General features: G+C 33.1%; 2 protein-coding genes across 4 annotated transcripts; both read right to left on the bottom strand.

Annotated features, from left to right (window-relative positions):
* Positions 1–755: 755 nt before the first annotated feature.
* LOC133672428 (uncharacterized) lies at positions 756–4,823 on the bottom strand. Of its 3 annotated transcripts, none has more exons than XM_062092837.1 (2): positions 4,506–4,823; positions 756–1,931 (listed from the first exon to the last, which is right to left on the bottom strand). In XM_062092837.1, exon 2 carries the CDS (start codon positions 1,898–1,900, stop codon positions 890–892), a length of 1,011 nt encoding a protein of 336 aa, XP_061948821.1. In that variant the 5' UTR covers positions 1,901–1,931; positions 4,506–4,823; the 3' UTR covers positions 756–889. The 3 variants fall into 3 exon arrangements, with proteins under 3 accessions (XP_061948821.1, XP_061948819.1, XP_061948820.1); XM_062092835.1 differs by lacking the exon at positions 4,506–4,823 and adding an exon at positions 3,253–3,398; XM_062092836.1 differs by lacking the exon at positions 4,506–4,823 and adding an exon at positions 3,249–3,397.
* An 8,067-nt stretch (positions 4,824–12,890) lies between these two features.
* LOC133672998 (RING-H2 finger protein ATL54-like) lies at positions 12,891–14,514 on the bottom strand. Its single transcript, XM_062093581.1, has one exon. The coding sequence runs from the start codon at positions 14,367–14,369 to the stop codon at positions 13,254–13,256; it is 1,116 nt and encodes a 371-aa protein (XP_061949565.1). The 5' UTR covers positions 14,370–14,514; the 3' UTR covers positions 12,891–13,253.
* Between the last annotated feature and the right edge of the window lie 2,493 nt (positions 14,515–17,007).

A 17,007-nucleotide genomic window follows, 5' to 3' on the forward strand; every position in this document is an offset into this window, starting at 1 on the left:
GTCAAACTGTACTTTAAAAAAAAATGAGAATTTATTTTAAATTATTTTTTTACTTATTTTTAAATTATTTTAATATATTATATTAAAAATAAATTTTTTTTTTTAAAAAATAATATATCTTTAAAAAAAATATTTTAAAATATAATTACTATTCCAGTACTGAATATTATTAGTATTTTTATGTATTTATAAATAAAAATAACGTATTCATTCATGAATTATAAGATTTTAAGATAGTTTATGATATTAATATTTTGATTCATATTTAGAAAAGGGCTGTGAAAAAAATAAATTTTGTGTAAACATACGTTTAGTTTTGAATGATTTGCTAAGAATGGAGAAATATTTTAGTCTCAATGTAAAATTAAATGCTTAGTCAAGAAGTATTCTAGATATTAAAACAAAAAAAAATTTATTTTATAAAATTCTAATTTGAGTTTGGTGTGAAGGAAAAGGGGGGGGGGGGATTAGACGTGATTACTCATCACTCCAATATCAATTTATTTCTTTACATGTACTTTTCTTTCTCCCCCTTTTTATGGGGATAACCATGCAATTGTAAATATTGCTCCAATTATTGAAGTGAAAGATCATTGAATTAATTGGTTTGATTTTGATTTTGATGTTGCAACCGACATGTTTTAGGTTTGTGATGACAAATGGTGTTAGGATCTCTCTTTAAATTTATTTGTTCATGTAACCCTAACTATTTTAATAAATGTTTGCAATTTTTTTCACCACTTGAAAAACATGTTGAAAAAATCTCTTGCTGGGCAAAAGTAAAGTACTAGATCCAACAAACACTACTGATTGCTCGTTACAGAACACATGAAATCAAGGAGGATAAATGAAAAACACAGTAACCTCTGTCAAAAATAAAAAGGAAACCTCAGGCACCATTTCCAGGAGCCATTTTCTGCTGCTGCAACTCCTTGTCAGCCTTCCTCAAGAACTGATCCCAACCACTCCCTGGGCCAGTATCCAAATAATCTTGCGGAACTGCTGTTTTCAGACCTGGACGGATTCCACACTGGCTCTCCACGATTCTGAAGTCCACTACATTCTCCACTTCCTCGAGATTCTGCTCCAGTTCTTCCCAAGTAAAAAGCAGTGGGAGTGTAAACGCACCCCATGGGTTAAAATCCAATATCTTAGCACGCCCATCCTTTGTCACATAAACATCGAACGTGTAATTTTCTGATTCAAATTTTTGTCTCACGTTCTCAGTGAAGAATTCCTTGATCAACAGTTCAAGGTCATTTTTCTTCTCAAGGAGAGTGGGATAAAATGTAGTGACCTCCCTCTGTGAGATTCCAACTAGCTGCTGGCCCCGAACAAAGCAACGAAATTCCATCTCAGGCAAGAAAGATGAATACCACTTGCGAAGTGCAAGAAAGAAGCTAGGGGGTCTTGACAAGGTTTTGTCAAGGCATGAATCATAGGCGTGGCACAAATCATGGACCAATGAGTCAGATGACCGCAGCAATAACGCTATCTCACTGAATGAGGTGCAGCGAAGGGTCCCAGATGTGCTAATCCAAGCAGAATCTTTTGGTGCACTCCAGTTCAGCTTAGGAAAAACTGCACCTCCTAGGGTATTAATTGACTCCTTAATATTCAATTCAAGTTCAGGGAAAGAAGGGGGCAATGGAGGTTGTTCAGATTCATCTCCAGGTCCCTCTGACACCTGATAGTCTTCTTCATCTATGGGGTTGTGAATTCTATTTGGCAAGGCATCTTCGCCTGAGATAGAAAGAGGGAGGAGGAAAGGACCTGAATCATCAACGAGGTACTCAACAAAAGATTCTGGAAGTTCATGGATTACAGTTCTGATAGATACAGGCTTGAATTTTGGGTACCATTCCTGAATCTGGCATCGGTTCACATCTTCTTCCTTCATTGTCACTGACTTTAGTTGCTTCTCCTGCTACCTGGTATAGAACAAGATATGAACATGATTAGCAACTATCATATTATTTCATCCTGTATTCTCTCCTTTCAACTTAATCTACTACTAGATGGATTTACTTCATTCCTCCAAGGTCACTTTTGGAGAAAATGAATACTAAGTGATCATATGACATGACAATAACAGTGAATTATTGTTTGAGCTCCCACATAAATCATGCAACAACCATTAATGATAAAATCATGTTAAGCTAAAATTCTTTGTATATTCTTACGGACACCTTCGCTGTGGCATCTACCATAAAAATGACTACAAAGCACCGATATCAAAAGGTTCCATAACAAACAAGCAGCTCATATATAACAAAAATACAGGAACCCGGGAGCTGCTCTTATATAAAAATCAGAATCTATAGAAGAATGAACATTGAAAATTTAGACCTAACTTTTAACAGGATGTGCTTTCATAACAAGGGAACAGATTCCATACAAAAATTAGTTAATGTTTTCCAATTTTTTTGACAGGCTACATTTACTGGAATATCCATCATCACTATATCTTTGAATTTCCAAAAACAAAAGCTTATATCTACTGAAGCTCTACAACTGCAAAGCCGATCCAATCAACAAATGCAGGAGCAATTACAATATAATTTGAGAGCTAATATAAGCAGCATTGGTACTAAATGTCACTAACTCAATTGGCAGTTCAAAGAATGCAAGCAACATATTATAGCAACGTCATAGATACTGCTTAAACCAATTCCTTATAAGCTGATGGTTAGATTACAACAAGACTGCTAGTATTGCACCGGAATCAACATAGATACTCACCAAGTGCAAACTAATTCGTCTCACCTGCCTATGAAGGGTTGATCATGAGGTTATTGTCAACTAAATTATAGACACCATAAACATCTCAATGCGAGGTTCATGCATCAACAAGAGCATACAGAAACCAAGTTCAAATAACAAAACAATATTACAGTAATGCCATCAAGATTCACAATTTAAGCATTTCCTCTACAATTTCTATTCTTTAAAGAGCACAATCAATCTCATCAGGAAAAATTCAAACAGCCTAACCAAAATACCCCTTATGCCGACATCATGGACCAGTATTATTCCGACAAATGAATATTTTTGCTTGTTCATAGAAGAATTAGCAAGAAAATAAACAGCCCAGATGTAAACGATGACAGCATAAACTCCTAATCAAACTTAAACATGTTAAGGAAAATCCATAAAGACTAGAACTTTAGACAAACTTGTAGAAATCCTACAAGCAGAATCATCTATCTTAAATAGAAAACTCAAATGGGAGAGAGTGATTCTCCTACTTACGTGTGTACAACGTAGTGATTTTGGAGTAACTGAGGCGGGCAAGAGGGAACTTTGTGTGGAGAAAGGCCGGTGCTTATAGCAGAAGAGAGACGGGAAGTAAAGGGTACGAGTTAAATTGCCTTTTGCGATTGACAGGGATAAAATAGGAAATCAGATAATAAAGTGGTAAACGTATTATATAACATAAACTTGGATAGTAAACTTAAATTATAAAATTATAACTAAAATATTTTAATTAATTATATTTTAATAATTCCAGTCAAGTAATAAATAATAATATAGCATAATTTAAATAAAAATAAAATAAACAATATAAATATCCAAATATTTTAAAATATATAATTCAAATAAAAATTTATACATAATTTAAGTAATTTAAGAATATAATATAATATAATTATATCTATAAAATTTCATTAACTTTTAGTTAATGATGCTAAAACAAACAATCTGATACAAAACCTTTTGACTGACCGACACCCACTAGGGTTATTCCCAACAGTTAATCAATTAAATAGCTTCAATTGGCATCACTAGGCTTTATCATATCACATTGCTTCCTTCTACTTCTATTTTATCTTCTTAAGAGTTGAAGCCTAGTAACTTGAATGGGCCTTTTCAAGTATCTCCACCTTTGGGCTTACTTTTATCTGTTTCATAATCTACTGGGCTTGGGCTCGGGCTTTGGCTCTCATATACTCTCTGCTGCTTCAGGACAAGAATTAAAACTATAAGCATAATTCTGGGCTCGGGCTTTTATATGTTAAATTTAGTCATAATTCTTTTATCGGAGGCACAAACATACACAAGACCGATGCATGCCATGGAGCATAGATTGGGCCCTCCTGGTTAAACTTGTATTACTATTATAATGAACCGTGAAAAACCTAACCGATCGATAATCATATGATCAAATACTAAGAGTGTGTTTGGTATTGTGATAGTTTTTATGGTTATGGTTTGAAAAAAACATGGAGTGAAGAAGAAGAAGAAGAAGAAGAAGAGTGCAGAAATACATCATTAGTAGCCTTAAAAAATCGTAAAGAAGAAGAAGAAGAAAAATGAGGAAAGAGGGAGAGGGAATAAAGAGGAAAACATAATCTTATGAGCGAACTAATGAGCACTGCAGTACAACTGACAGGGACGATCTCAAAGCTAATCTTTTGTTCCTCTTTCAAGCAGATGAGTATTAATAGCAAAACACAATTAACATCTAACCGAAATTAAAAGCAAGCAATGTGTTTACCACTTACCAGATTGTCAGCACCAGGAAGATTTCCTCTTTTTGCAAGATTAACAGCAACTTTAAGATTATTTAATTGCAAAACCCGCTGAGAGAGTGGAGAGTCTGGAGACAATTAGATTCAGATCAGAGGCAAACAAAGTAAAGAAAAAAATGAAGATTAATCTTTGCTGCGCTACTGGTGACTTATGCCGCTGCTGGCGAGTAGAGAGTAGAGAGTGGAACCAGCTACGCTGCTGGCTGTTGAGACTTGAGAATTTGAGATTTGAGAAAGGGGAAAGGGAAGACTGAGGAGTGGGTGGAGTGTCGGGGGACTCATGGAGTCAGCGAAATTTTTAATTTTTTTGTCTAACTCGTTAAATCGGTCGGTTTCTCGGTTTTACGATTTCATCGAGTTTGGATGATTTTGACTAATTTCAATCGATTTTACTGATTTTTAAATTTTTAACCTAATTTTACATATATATATATATATATTAACTCGTGAAATTATATAATTTTACAAGTTAATTTGCGTTATTAATAACCATGATAAACGAGTTTTAGTTGAACTACATGTAATTCCTATGAGTTAAATTGCCTTTTGTAAACTACTTGTCATTCATTCCACATTTGCTCACAGTTTCTTCCATAGTTCATGGTTGTATCTGGCCCTGGATCTGACCTGGCAACGGGCTCAAATTCAGACCAACCTGTGAGATATTAAATCAATATAGATTTATTATTTTTGTTAAAGATTATCTTGTTTTATTTATTTTTTATTTTTTATAGTGTTCATTCCATTAAGTTTGGTAAAATTAACTAAGTCATATATAAGGCCAAATCAATATTAAAAATAATTCAATAAAAATATGACTTGAATTAAGCTATATCTCGCAGGTTTTTCAAGTTAATTTATCAGCTCAGGTTTAAAGCCATGATTTATTTTTATTTATGAAAATATATGTGGAGCCCAGTTTATCATCTACTTTTCATCACGGGAACGTAACTTTTCACAAGTTCGGTAATTTTATATATTGTAGTCAAAAATCTCAAGTAGTTAATTATTTTTTTCGTTTTTGCAACTTCATTAGTGTTTACTGAGTTCATCAATTTCTATCGAGTTTATTCGAGTTTAATTATTTTTGAGTTTTTAATTTAATTTTATATGTTTTATATACTCGTAAAATTATATAATTTTACAAATTAACTTGTAATTTTAACAATATTCATCTCAACTACTCTCTCGCCTTATAAATTACTTGATTAAAATATATAAAATTTTTAGTCTGGGAATCTTAAATAATTTTTAAGGACCAATTCTTAAAGCTTGGTATATATAATTAATTGTTAGTAAAAACAATATAATATAAATTTATAGAAAGATCACAATATAATATAAATCATCCAGGAATGGTTCCCTGCAGCTTGTATGAACTGGTGTTCTCTTGTTTGTTTTCTATTGCATGCATGGCGTAAAGATTTTGGTGAGTATATAAATACATGCATTCCATACAAGCTGGTAAGATCTCTACCTGCTCATTCGGATTATTAGATCTCTTGTATCGGCATGCGCCAAGGATCAGTTAAGCAGTAATTCCTATTCTCTCTTGCTCTGTGATCATCCCCTTCAGTTTCTGGAAAGTTTTAACAATATTGCAAGGAAAAAAAGAAGTTTCAAAACAGGCAAAGATGTCTGGCTAAGGGAGGAGAAGTTAGTAGAGAAGATGAAAGCCTATGCACTTCACTTATTACAGGTTTCTGAACAAAAACATTGGTGGCAGGATTGATTGGGTAGCAACAGGATTGATTGATGATCTGTTGCTCTGTTTTTTGTGTGGTCTCCTTAATTGGTCTTCTCCTCCTCGTTTGTTTTCTTTTGCTAAACCTGAGTGTTTTGCAGATTTGTATCTTCTCCTTCCCGTCATCTTTTAGCGATTTAATGCTATTCTTTAGTTATTAAAAAAAAAACAGGAGGCTATGATAAGAAACTTGTTATCTGGGAACGGAAGCATTCATCAGAATCGGCATGGATCTGTAAACATGAGGCTGGATGAACTCTGTTCAATACCAAACTGTTACGACTTTTATGTTACCTGTAGCCTCATTGACGCAGTCTCAACTCTATAATTGAGATTGAAAGAAAATCAGGAGGACAGAAAAAATGAGAAGGGCTTGAGAGAACTCTAAACCTTTGAATAATATTCTTATAAAACTCTTTTGAAAATAACTTGTAATTGTTTAAATAGGCACCGACGTCAGATGGGAAGGAAAAAGAATCCTAAAATAACAATGAAAGCAAAGAAAAAATCCGAAAATAAAAACAACTTAAAATAGCATATTTTGAGCCTAATTTGACTTGAAAATAACCTTATTTGCATGGTTGCAAAATTCCAGTTTAATCTAATAATAAGATTAAAAATTATACATGTTTTTATTACGAAACACGTTTGACGTATTCAGACTTCGTCCATCTAATTCATGAATATATCTGCTAGACATGTCAATGTCTATCATCATCAACTCCATGTTCTACAGCTCAGCTCTTACAGAATCTCTTGCATCACTCACATAATTTCTTACGCTAGATTGTTTTCTTCCTGTTGAAGTATTGCAAAGTTTGTAGACAGAGAAGCACTTGACTTGCTTTCTAATATTTACTCTCACAAAGGATCTTCTTCCTTGTGGTGTAGAGTGAAGTGACTCGCATTGCATGGATTGGTGGAGAGTACGTGGCAACAGGGTGTAAAGATGAAAAGATATATACATGGAGCAACAGCTCTGGTAAATTTAAAGGTACCTTCAGAGCACTTTAGGCCCATATGTTCTTTATCTGTTTTCTAGTTTTTTTTTTTTAATTACCTAGGTTATCTGGTTTAGTTTACGTGTTTTTTAATTAATTTTACGGGCTCTGAAGTTAACAATTATATAAACTTCCAGTAGTCTTAAGATTTGTGGAACTCGAATTGGTGACCTCTAGGGAGCAAACCTAAGATCTGACCAGTTGAACCACACCCCTCTTAGTTGTTTTTTAGGATTTTTAAAAGTATACTTGTGATTGTTTTTTAAAGTGGTTTTTACTCGGAAATATATTAAAATCATATATTTTTTTAAAATTATTTTTAACATCAACATATTAAAATGATTTGAAAACACTAAAAAATTAATTATAACTTTAACTTCATAAAAAATTTCATTAGAAAGAGGGATGACAATGTTTTTTTGAGAAATTATTTTTTTTTCTTATTTAGTTTAGGAATTTTAATATTAGATAGATTTTATAATAACTCTAAAATTATATATTAATATTTTTTCTTTTTAAGAATTAGGGTTTATGTCAAGAAGTAGTATAAATACAATCGCTTAGTTAATTTTTTGATAGATTTTGATATATCTTGATAAAATAATAAATAGATTATTCTATCTCTCTTATTTTAAAGATTATATATGACAATTAGGATAATACAAGGTAATAAGAATATTACGAAAAAAATTATATTAAAAATTCTCCATATTTCAATTTTATTTTTATTTTTATTTTTTTTATAGGTAGGGTGGTCGCCCGGGTCAATTCTGATTTTTTTTAAAAAATCAAAACGACATCATTTTAGTAAAAAAAAAAAGAAATCAACGGGTTGCAACCGGGTTTTTGATCGGGTTGTCGGGTCAGCCGGGTCACACTAGGTTTTGACTTCCTCTATTTTTTCTTAAACCTGACCTGATTCCAGTTCCAGGTTGACCAAGTTCTAGATCGACCCACCAGGCCGGGCTGAGTATCGAATCTATGGGGTGACCTCGGTTTGTCCATAGGAAGATCGAATTTCGATTATTAATCACATGCAACAAGTTCATCGGTTATAAACCGGATCCTTTATGAAACACAATCACGGTCCATAATCGCTTTTGTTGATGTGCCGGCCTTCCAGCTAGTTAAGCTTTTTTGATAAATAACCCTAAAAAAGAAACTATTTCAGAAAATTTGCCAAAGGAATCAGAGATCAATTTGAATACAGAGGATCAATTCCTGAATTGATTCTGGTGTAAAGGGCAATCTTTTTTTCTCACATATCAATGAAAACTATGTTATAGATTAGAAAATTGAAAAAAATTTACATCCAAGTTTTGTTAAACCTAGGGGAAAAAAAAAACAACAGAGGAAAAATAAAGCAAAGCTGCGACCTCCAATATTAGTGGTGGAAATCTGTCAACTTCTTCACCTCTTCTATTCTTAACCCGTCAAGAGAAAGTTTGAGGACAGACTCAAACATCTGTTTTGAGCAAGATAATGTGATTGGCCCTTCGTCTACTGCTAGGATATCATCGAATTGACGAAGCAAAGCTTGGAAGATTATGGAAGATGTGCATGCAACTGGAACATCATAACGTTTTAGATTTTCTTCAAGTTCTTGATCACCAACATACACTGGAAAGTGTTTGCTTGGTATAGGCACTTGCTTCTCGTAACCCTTCTTCTGCTTCTTCAAGTTTAACTTTTCTGCAAGGGATCGAAGCCTTTTTTGAATCATTTTCATATTGATCAAAAGGTAATAAAAAGTGCCTCAGATTTTCTAGACAAGGGAAAGAAAGATCCTATCGCACGATAGAGAGAAAGAAAGGGCTGCAGTGGTTATAATGCAATAAAATATTGGGTCTCTCTCTCTCTCTCTCTCTCTCTATATATATATATATATATATATATATATATATACACGTACACAGGTTTGAATCCTAATTTTCATTGGATTTAGACTAGAATTAGGAGATAACAGTACTAAGGCAGGAGATGACATGAGTCTCGTGATCTGTATAAATAGTTTGGCCACGCTGAGGCCAAGGAACCAACTTGGTGCTGCGTTTTTTTCCAAGTCGGTTAGAGCACATGCCAAAAGAAAGGAGTTATAGACTCAAATTCTTTTATCCACAACTTTTGTGGAGAGTGAACATTCATAGAAACTGGGTCTCCAAAATGATATGAAATTGAAATCATGATCAAACATATATATAGATAGTTTATGTTATTGGAGTTTTTAATTAAGCCATTTTTTCTGTCTATATATTCGATCAGGAATTGAACACGTAAAAATAAAGATAAGGGCATCCATTTAGATGAAATTAGCAAGCAAACCTTACTTCTATGATAGAATTATCTCAATCTCCTATATGGGCCTTGAAAGATTTTAAAAATGGGGCAAGAGAGGCTCGGAATCTAGGCTCATGTAGGATTCTCTCAGTATATATTGATAGGTTGTTTTTATTGGTATATACCGATGGTTTTAACGAAAAGAAAAGGTTATTTTGGTAAATATCACTGTAAAATATCGATGAAAAAAAAACAATAGATAATTTCGTTTATATTTGTTGAATTTATAGTGGTTAGCTAAAGCATACATATTGTAGGACTTGGCAATCAACTCATTGAAGGGTTCGAACGACAGGTTCAACTATCATGACTTGAACTGGGAAATCAATGATTTTTTTCAGCATAAAAAAAATACCTAAAATTGCTGCCATGTCGCCCTCATAAACTATATCAGGTTAAGAGTAGACTATTTACTTGAAATTTTATGGGTGCATCCGTGCATTGGCCAAAGAAGTCATAAACTACTTTAAATGAGGGGTAATTATTTTCGATTGAATTCAATTTTTATTGAAAAAAAAGTAATTAAATCAATTTTTTTTAAAAAAACCAAAACCAAACCAAAACCGGTTCAAATCAACTGATTTTAGTTCGGTTCGATACAATTTTTTAGGACAAAACTGGTTCAAACCGGTTTGGCTCGGTTTTTTCAATTGGACTCGGGTTTGGCTCGATTTTGGTTCAGTTTGGCTCGGTTTTTTCTGGTTTGTCTCCGTTTTTTTCCATTTTTTTCAATTTCAGTTCGGTTCGGTTTGGTTTAGTTTTTTTGATTTCAGGCTTATAAAATCAAAACCGAACCAAACTGGTTGGTTTTTTCAAAATTTTAATCTATTTAATCAATTTTTTTTCACAGTTCAATTTTATCAGTCTTTTTCTGACCCCTACTCTAAACATATTTGACACTTGCTAAGCCAGGCCCTCTAGCTATAATGGTCGCCAATCACTATCAACTGTTATAGGAGGAGAATTTATCCATGTGAACCCCGGCGTAGAAATTCTGACAGAAACAATATCATGATATATCGAAGTGGGAATTGAGATGTGACCTGCAAATTAGAAATTTGCAACCCTTTGCTGTGCAGGTCAGGTTATGATAAATATAATCAAATGCACTGAAAATATTTGCATTTGTACGCACCATGTATATATGCTTTGACTGTTTCCTCCATGAAAGCAACAGATATATTTCAATAAGCTTAAAGGTTTTGAAAAATATGTCTCTACTCCATGGGCTAATTGAAAGTGGGGTGATGCCAGCGTTGGCCCACTTCCGTCTCTGTTGAAACTGAATGCAACCGTTGCCATTTTGTATTAGAAGTGTCAACAGGCCATGATCAGAATGAGAAGGCAATCCCATTGCATGTTCTGGCTGTGGACAAGGTGGATGCAAATTTGCTAACAAGTATTTGTTTCCCCTTTTTCCAAATCCAGTGCCTTGTCTCCATAGCTGCCTTTCAATCCAAGCTTTCTGATATTCCTTTCAGGAACCACCTTGATACTTCTCTAACTCTTTTGGAGTGCTCTAATGAACCTATTTAATAAAGCCAAACTAAAAACTTTTGAGAATTATTTTTTTTTGTTTCATCTTAAGAACTTGACAAATGGTGTTAGGGAATAATATAAATCATATCATAGAAAACTTACCTAGTAGCTTAAGCCATTTGATTGAGATGGTTCTTTGACATGATATTAAAGCTTTAATGACCAAACAGTCACGAGTTCGAATCTCACCATTTCTATTTATTTGATAAAAATTAAGCACAAGATAATTTGAGCCTGTGCAAGTTTCAAGCTCAAGGGATTTTCACTTGAGGAGATGTGTTAAAAAATACTATAAATCATATCATGAAACCTTACCTAACAGCTTAAATTATTAGGTTTTCCTAAACTCCAAGTCATATCCATAACCATCAAGTTTTCCCACAGTTTGATGATACATGAGGCCAGCAGGTTTGGCAGGTGTGTGAAACACATGATGTGCGAAAAGCTTGACAAAACCCCTCCAAAAGGAAACCTTTTCCACTGAAAAACTGAAAAGCTGGTTCCACACCTTATTGGGACCCATACATGGTTCCCTTGAGACTTTTGCTTCTCCTCCTCTGATAGATCAAAAAAATATTTTCAGCAATCAATCATAACCTGAGTAAGCTCTGTGGCCCTCCATGATTGATCACCTGATTTAGAAAGGAACAGAGTTTCACATACATCAATGTAAAGTAGAATAGTTAGCTTAAGACATGATGAGCCAACGCAAAAATCAAACAAGATAAGGAGAGAATTATATTGGTGCTGATTAATGAAGACCCACTAATCAAGTTGATGGCATTGCAATTTCAGCCGTCTGGTGCCTGTACAAAGTAATAGTACTAGTAGCTATGTCAAGCTGTTTGGAACCAATGACTGAGGAATGCAACTTTGGCTAAAAATAAAGCACCATCCCCTGTTAGAAAACCGATGCCTTCGTTGTGGCAAGCAATTCTTGATCTCATGATCCATAAATCATACAACTCAAAGTCAAATGTCAGGAAGTGGAAACACAAGGGATTTCCTTCGGAAGTTACACGGTACCGATCTCTTCTAATAGCTTGTGCAAACTTTGCTATCATCTAATGGCTTCAATCTATAGCACAGACATTAAAAATCCCGCTTCTAGTTAATGCTAATGAAGGTTAAAAGTTATGGAACTTCGGAATTCTCAAAGAAATAAAAATTAAGTCTTGATGGCTTTAAAGTTGTCGTTATAGTAAACCAAGGGCCTACCTCTCTCATCGCTGGATGACATACTGTGGTGTGGATTATGATATGGTCGACCGTAAGGACCGTAACACCATTGATGCCGATTAGGGAACAGACAAAAGTTGTTGGCAGGTTGACATTGTCAATTTCAGCCGCAGATTTTCAAACAAAATACAAAGAAAATTACTGCTGATAGGTGACCCAATAAATGTTGTTGGCAGTGCCAATTTCAGCCACTGATTTTGCTCATACAAAATACAGTTATGTAATGCTGTTTTAAGGAATGAGTGACCAAGAAATGTGAAGTAGATTGGTGACCGACCAAGCAATGCTGTTGGCAAGTTGAATAGCCGATTTCAGCCACTGATTATGGAACTAGGCGTTGCTGTTCTTGGAATCAGCAACTGAGAAAAGTAAATAAATAGGCTGGAAAATCAACGCTCGTATTGACTTCAGGACCAAGCAATGCTTAGGTTGAATATCACAAATTTCATAATCCAAAACTAATAGGGTTAAGAGTTATGGAAGAAGTCAGCAGGAAAATAGCAAGTACAAGTATTGTTCTTCTTGAACAGAAATATGGATGTGCAGCAGCAATTTTTACACAAAAAAAGACGAGATAAAAGCACAACCACTTCATCAAGACAAAAAGTTCTACTCACAGTTGAATGTTTCTTTTTCAGAAAACTCAAACTGTGACAAGCCCAATATGATCCCATTTTGGATCGCTTTCATTTTCCGTTGACATGTCCTAAAACTTCAGCTTCTTTTGTCCTAATACTACAGTATATGTTGCATTTATATTATAAAAACCTATGAAATCCACTGCTTGTTGATAGATTTCAAAACACGCCAGCTTGCATTTTCCTCACCTGACAGAGAAAACCATGAAACAGATCCAAAGCATCATGAAGGAAGACCTGAATTCCGGTTCCGGCGAGCTCTTGACAAGAAAAATTTCCCACTACAAGAAATTGACCTCTTCAATGAACTTGGGCCTATTTGAAAAGACCTCCCAAAAGAAGAAGTCGCCATTAATTTTATCAAGTTCTGATTTCCGCCACCTCTGTTTTGAACACTTTCTCCACTGGATCCATTCCCCCCGCCAGCGCTCCTGGTACCTGAATTCCTATCAGATTCCACTGCAGGATGAACATTAGCAAGAGCCTGAATTATCTTGAAAGCTGACAAAGAATCTAAAGAAACTGATCTTCTCAGTGGCTGTATCCCATCCTCCTCCACCTCGTCCTCCTCCTCCTCATTCAAATTCTCACTCTGTAATTCACTTTCCTCCTCTGTTACAACCCTCACTCCACCATCTCTACCTTCCATCTCTCTACTAGATTCTTGATCCTCTTCCGAAACTTCAATCCTGGTTTCTTCTCCACTACTTGTATCATCAAGATTAGCCTGTGATGATGTTGCTATGGCTGTGTTGGTGACTATAGGAGCTCGACACAAAGGGCAATTAGTATGGGATCTAAGCCAAGTATCAATACATGGGATATGAAAAGCATGGCTACACTTTGGTAATAACCTAAGACTCTCATCATCTTGAAACTCACTCAAGCAAACAGAACATTCAGTACCTTCAACAAGACCATCACCACTTTTATACTTGAAAACTCTGATAGAACCAATAACAGATGGTTGTAACCCTACTGTCCTGATGTACCATATTGGATGGTCAACTACACGACCTTCATCTTCATCGGCAAACTGATCACGGGTCTCAATTATTTCTGCTTCTTCTTCTGCTTCATCTTCTCGCTGTGTTGATCTCCTTCTTCTTGGTCTTATGAACTTGGCATAGATAGCATAACAAGTAGCAAGAACACTAGTTATAACTGATAAAACAATCATTGCCAATGCAATCTTGCCAAGCTTTTGCTGTGGTGAGGAGTCGACACCAAATAAATCTGAACATTCTGAGTTACAGCTTTCTGTGTAATTTTTTGCTTGACATGAGACGACACAATCATCGTAAGACGCGAACAACAACCTTCTGTATTGCAGAGCCATTAAAGATCAGGGCGAGACAGAATTTTGAGCTTGGTTTTGGAGAGAGAAAGAGAGGAACATCAAGAGAGGATGGGAAGATACAAAGTGAAAAGATTGAAAGGGTTTGGTTTGGAAGAGAGATGATGCAAGTTAGAGCATTAGTGGAAGGTTGCTTGCAGCCTCCTTAATTTGACAAAGGAGCATAGTGGATAATAGATTATTTGCCTTTCCCTTTCCTTTGACTATTCTTTTCTGTAATTTTTTTTTCTATCATAGCTTACACAATTTAGCCATGGGGGAGGTTAACTAAAATTCAAAATTTTTAAATTTTTTATATATTTTTAGATTAATATAAAAAATAAATTTAAAAATATATATTATTTTAATAAATTTTTAAATAAAAAATAATTACTACCACAATTTCAAAGAACCTTAACAAAGATTTATTCCTCACCAACTTTTAATTATTAATTAAGTTTATTTAAGTCTATAACTCTTTTTTCTTGCCATGTGATTAATTTGTTGTTGTTTTTATCACAATTTTAATGTCATTACTTCTTACTATATATAGCCATGATCGAAGTAGAAATAATAAAAGTATTTACAAATACGTACCGTGATTTTCATGGAAAACTTCTATTTATTTATTTATTTATTTTAACACCAGAGTGTGTAAATAACTAAAAATATATCGCTACAACAAGTATATAATTACGTATATTTTATCTAGTTATACATTTTCCATTATTTTAACTATATATGCACATAAGTTTTATATAGAAGATTTATGTATTTTATATTTTAAAAATAGAACACACACGAACACACTTGTATATTTAATAATAATATGTATCAAGAGCTTGTAAATATATAGATAATTATCAAAATTGAGAGATTTCCAATAATGTATCTGATGGTGATTTTTTTTCTTACGTTAAGTATGCTTTAATGGAAAATAACGCTAGTTAGGTAAATCTTAAGAGTTTACGTTTCAAACTGTATTTTTTAACATTTTAATTTTTTTTAAATTATATTTTTAGATTGTTGATCTCAAAAATAATTTTTAAAAAATAAAAAAATATTATTAAAATATATTTATAAATAAAAAATACTTGTAATCACAGCAGTACCAAAATACTAAAAACAAAAACAGTCAGACAGCAAGCACAGCCATGCGCCACCCCTGGAGCAAAAGTAAAACCAGGCAAACAACGAAAATCAACAAGCGAAGCCTGATGTTTGTTTTTACGGTTTTAATGTATTAATTATAAAAATAATTTTCTTAATATATATATATATATATAAATAAATAATATTTCAAAAAATAATCACTATGATAATATCCACCACCACCGTAAACCAAGTCTGAAATATGTGGATTCTAGCAATCTGCTTGGTGATAGTATGCACTAACGAAGCGAATATGTGGCCCAAATACGAATCTCTTCATTACCCTTTGAAAGCCTCTGCTGTTAGCTAATAAGATATTGGTTTTCGTGATGATAACGCGTTTACGTTCTGTTTGAAAATGTTTATTATTATTATTATTATTATTATTATTATTATGTTTTGGGTAATTTATTTATTTATCAATTAAAGCGGCTCAATGGACAACATGGTGGGCCCAATACAAAATCCCAATTGATTTTGATTTAGTTTCTTACATGTGAAAGCAGACACACACACACAGGCATTAATTCTTCTTCAATCTCAGATTCTCAATACATTGTTACGAAATATATATATATATATATATATATATATATAACAAACTAAAAGTCATGAAATAGTGTCATTACGTTTTTGTAGTTCTTAAAAAAATAACAAAACTTGTAATTAGAGTGAAATTGTTTTTTCAATGAGATTCATTAGGTATTACAAAATTAATTAGGGATAAATTGATTAATACAATTTTGTTGCTCTTGAAAAAATTATACAACATTGATTTTTTTTATCTTTTTAATATTATTTGCATCATAAAATATATTGATAATCTTAAAAACAAAAACAAAAAAACACAAACTTGCACAGAAGTGCTTTTTTGTTTTTTTAATTTTTATGAACAGTACAATTATGGAATTGCTCTTAAAATATATATAAAAAAATATAAATCTGGTTCCAAGGATTTTTTTTTAAAATCTTTTCCTTATGTTTTTCTAGGTTAACCTAAGGTTTTTTTTTGATAATTTTAAAAAATTAAATAGTACTTAAAAAAAAGCTTACAAGTGGCGCCCCTCAATCTCTTTGGGCAACATGTACGAAGCAATTTAATTATCTAAATTAGTCATTCATGATTATATTTAGAGTAACGAGTTGTTCTTTTTGTATTGGTGAGACACGTATTCATAACAGAGATATAATTAAGTTTTAATAAACTTTTTTTTTTAATCTCTCTCGACCTACAAAATCATGCCATTCTTTTAAAAATTTAACTATGTCCTTCAATTTCAAGTTTTATCAATTTTGGTTTTTATTTTTTGCATTACTATTTTTATTCTTTTAATATTTTATATAAATTATTTTTCTTTTAATTTCATCTATAAATATTTTATTTTATTTAGTTATTGTATTCAATCTGATCCTTATTCTTTTGATTTTTTTTGTGTTTGATCTCTTTTTAATTTTTCTTTTCAATTTCGTCCCTTATCATTTTATTTCT

Source organism: Populus nigra, chromosome 14 (genome assembly GCF_951802175.1).
Source record: "Populus nigra chromosome 14, ddPopNigr1.1, whole genome shotgun sequence".
Taxonomy (NCBI): Eukaryota; Viridiplantae; Streptophyta; class Magnoliopsida; order Malpighiales; family Salicaceae; genus Populus; species Populus nigra.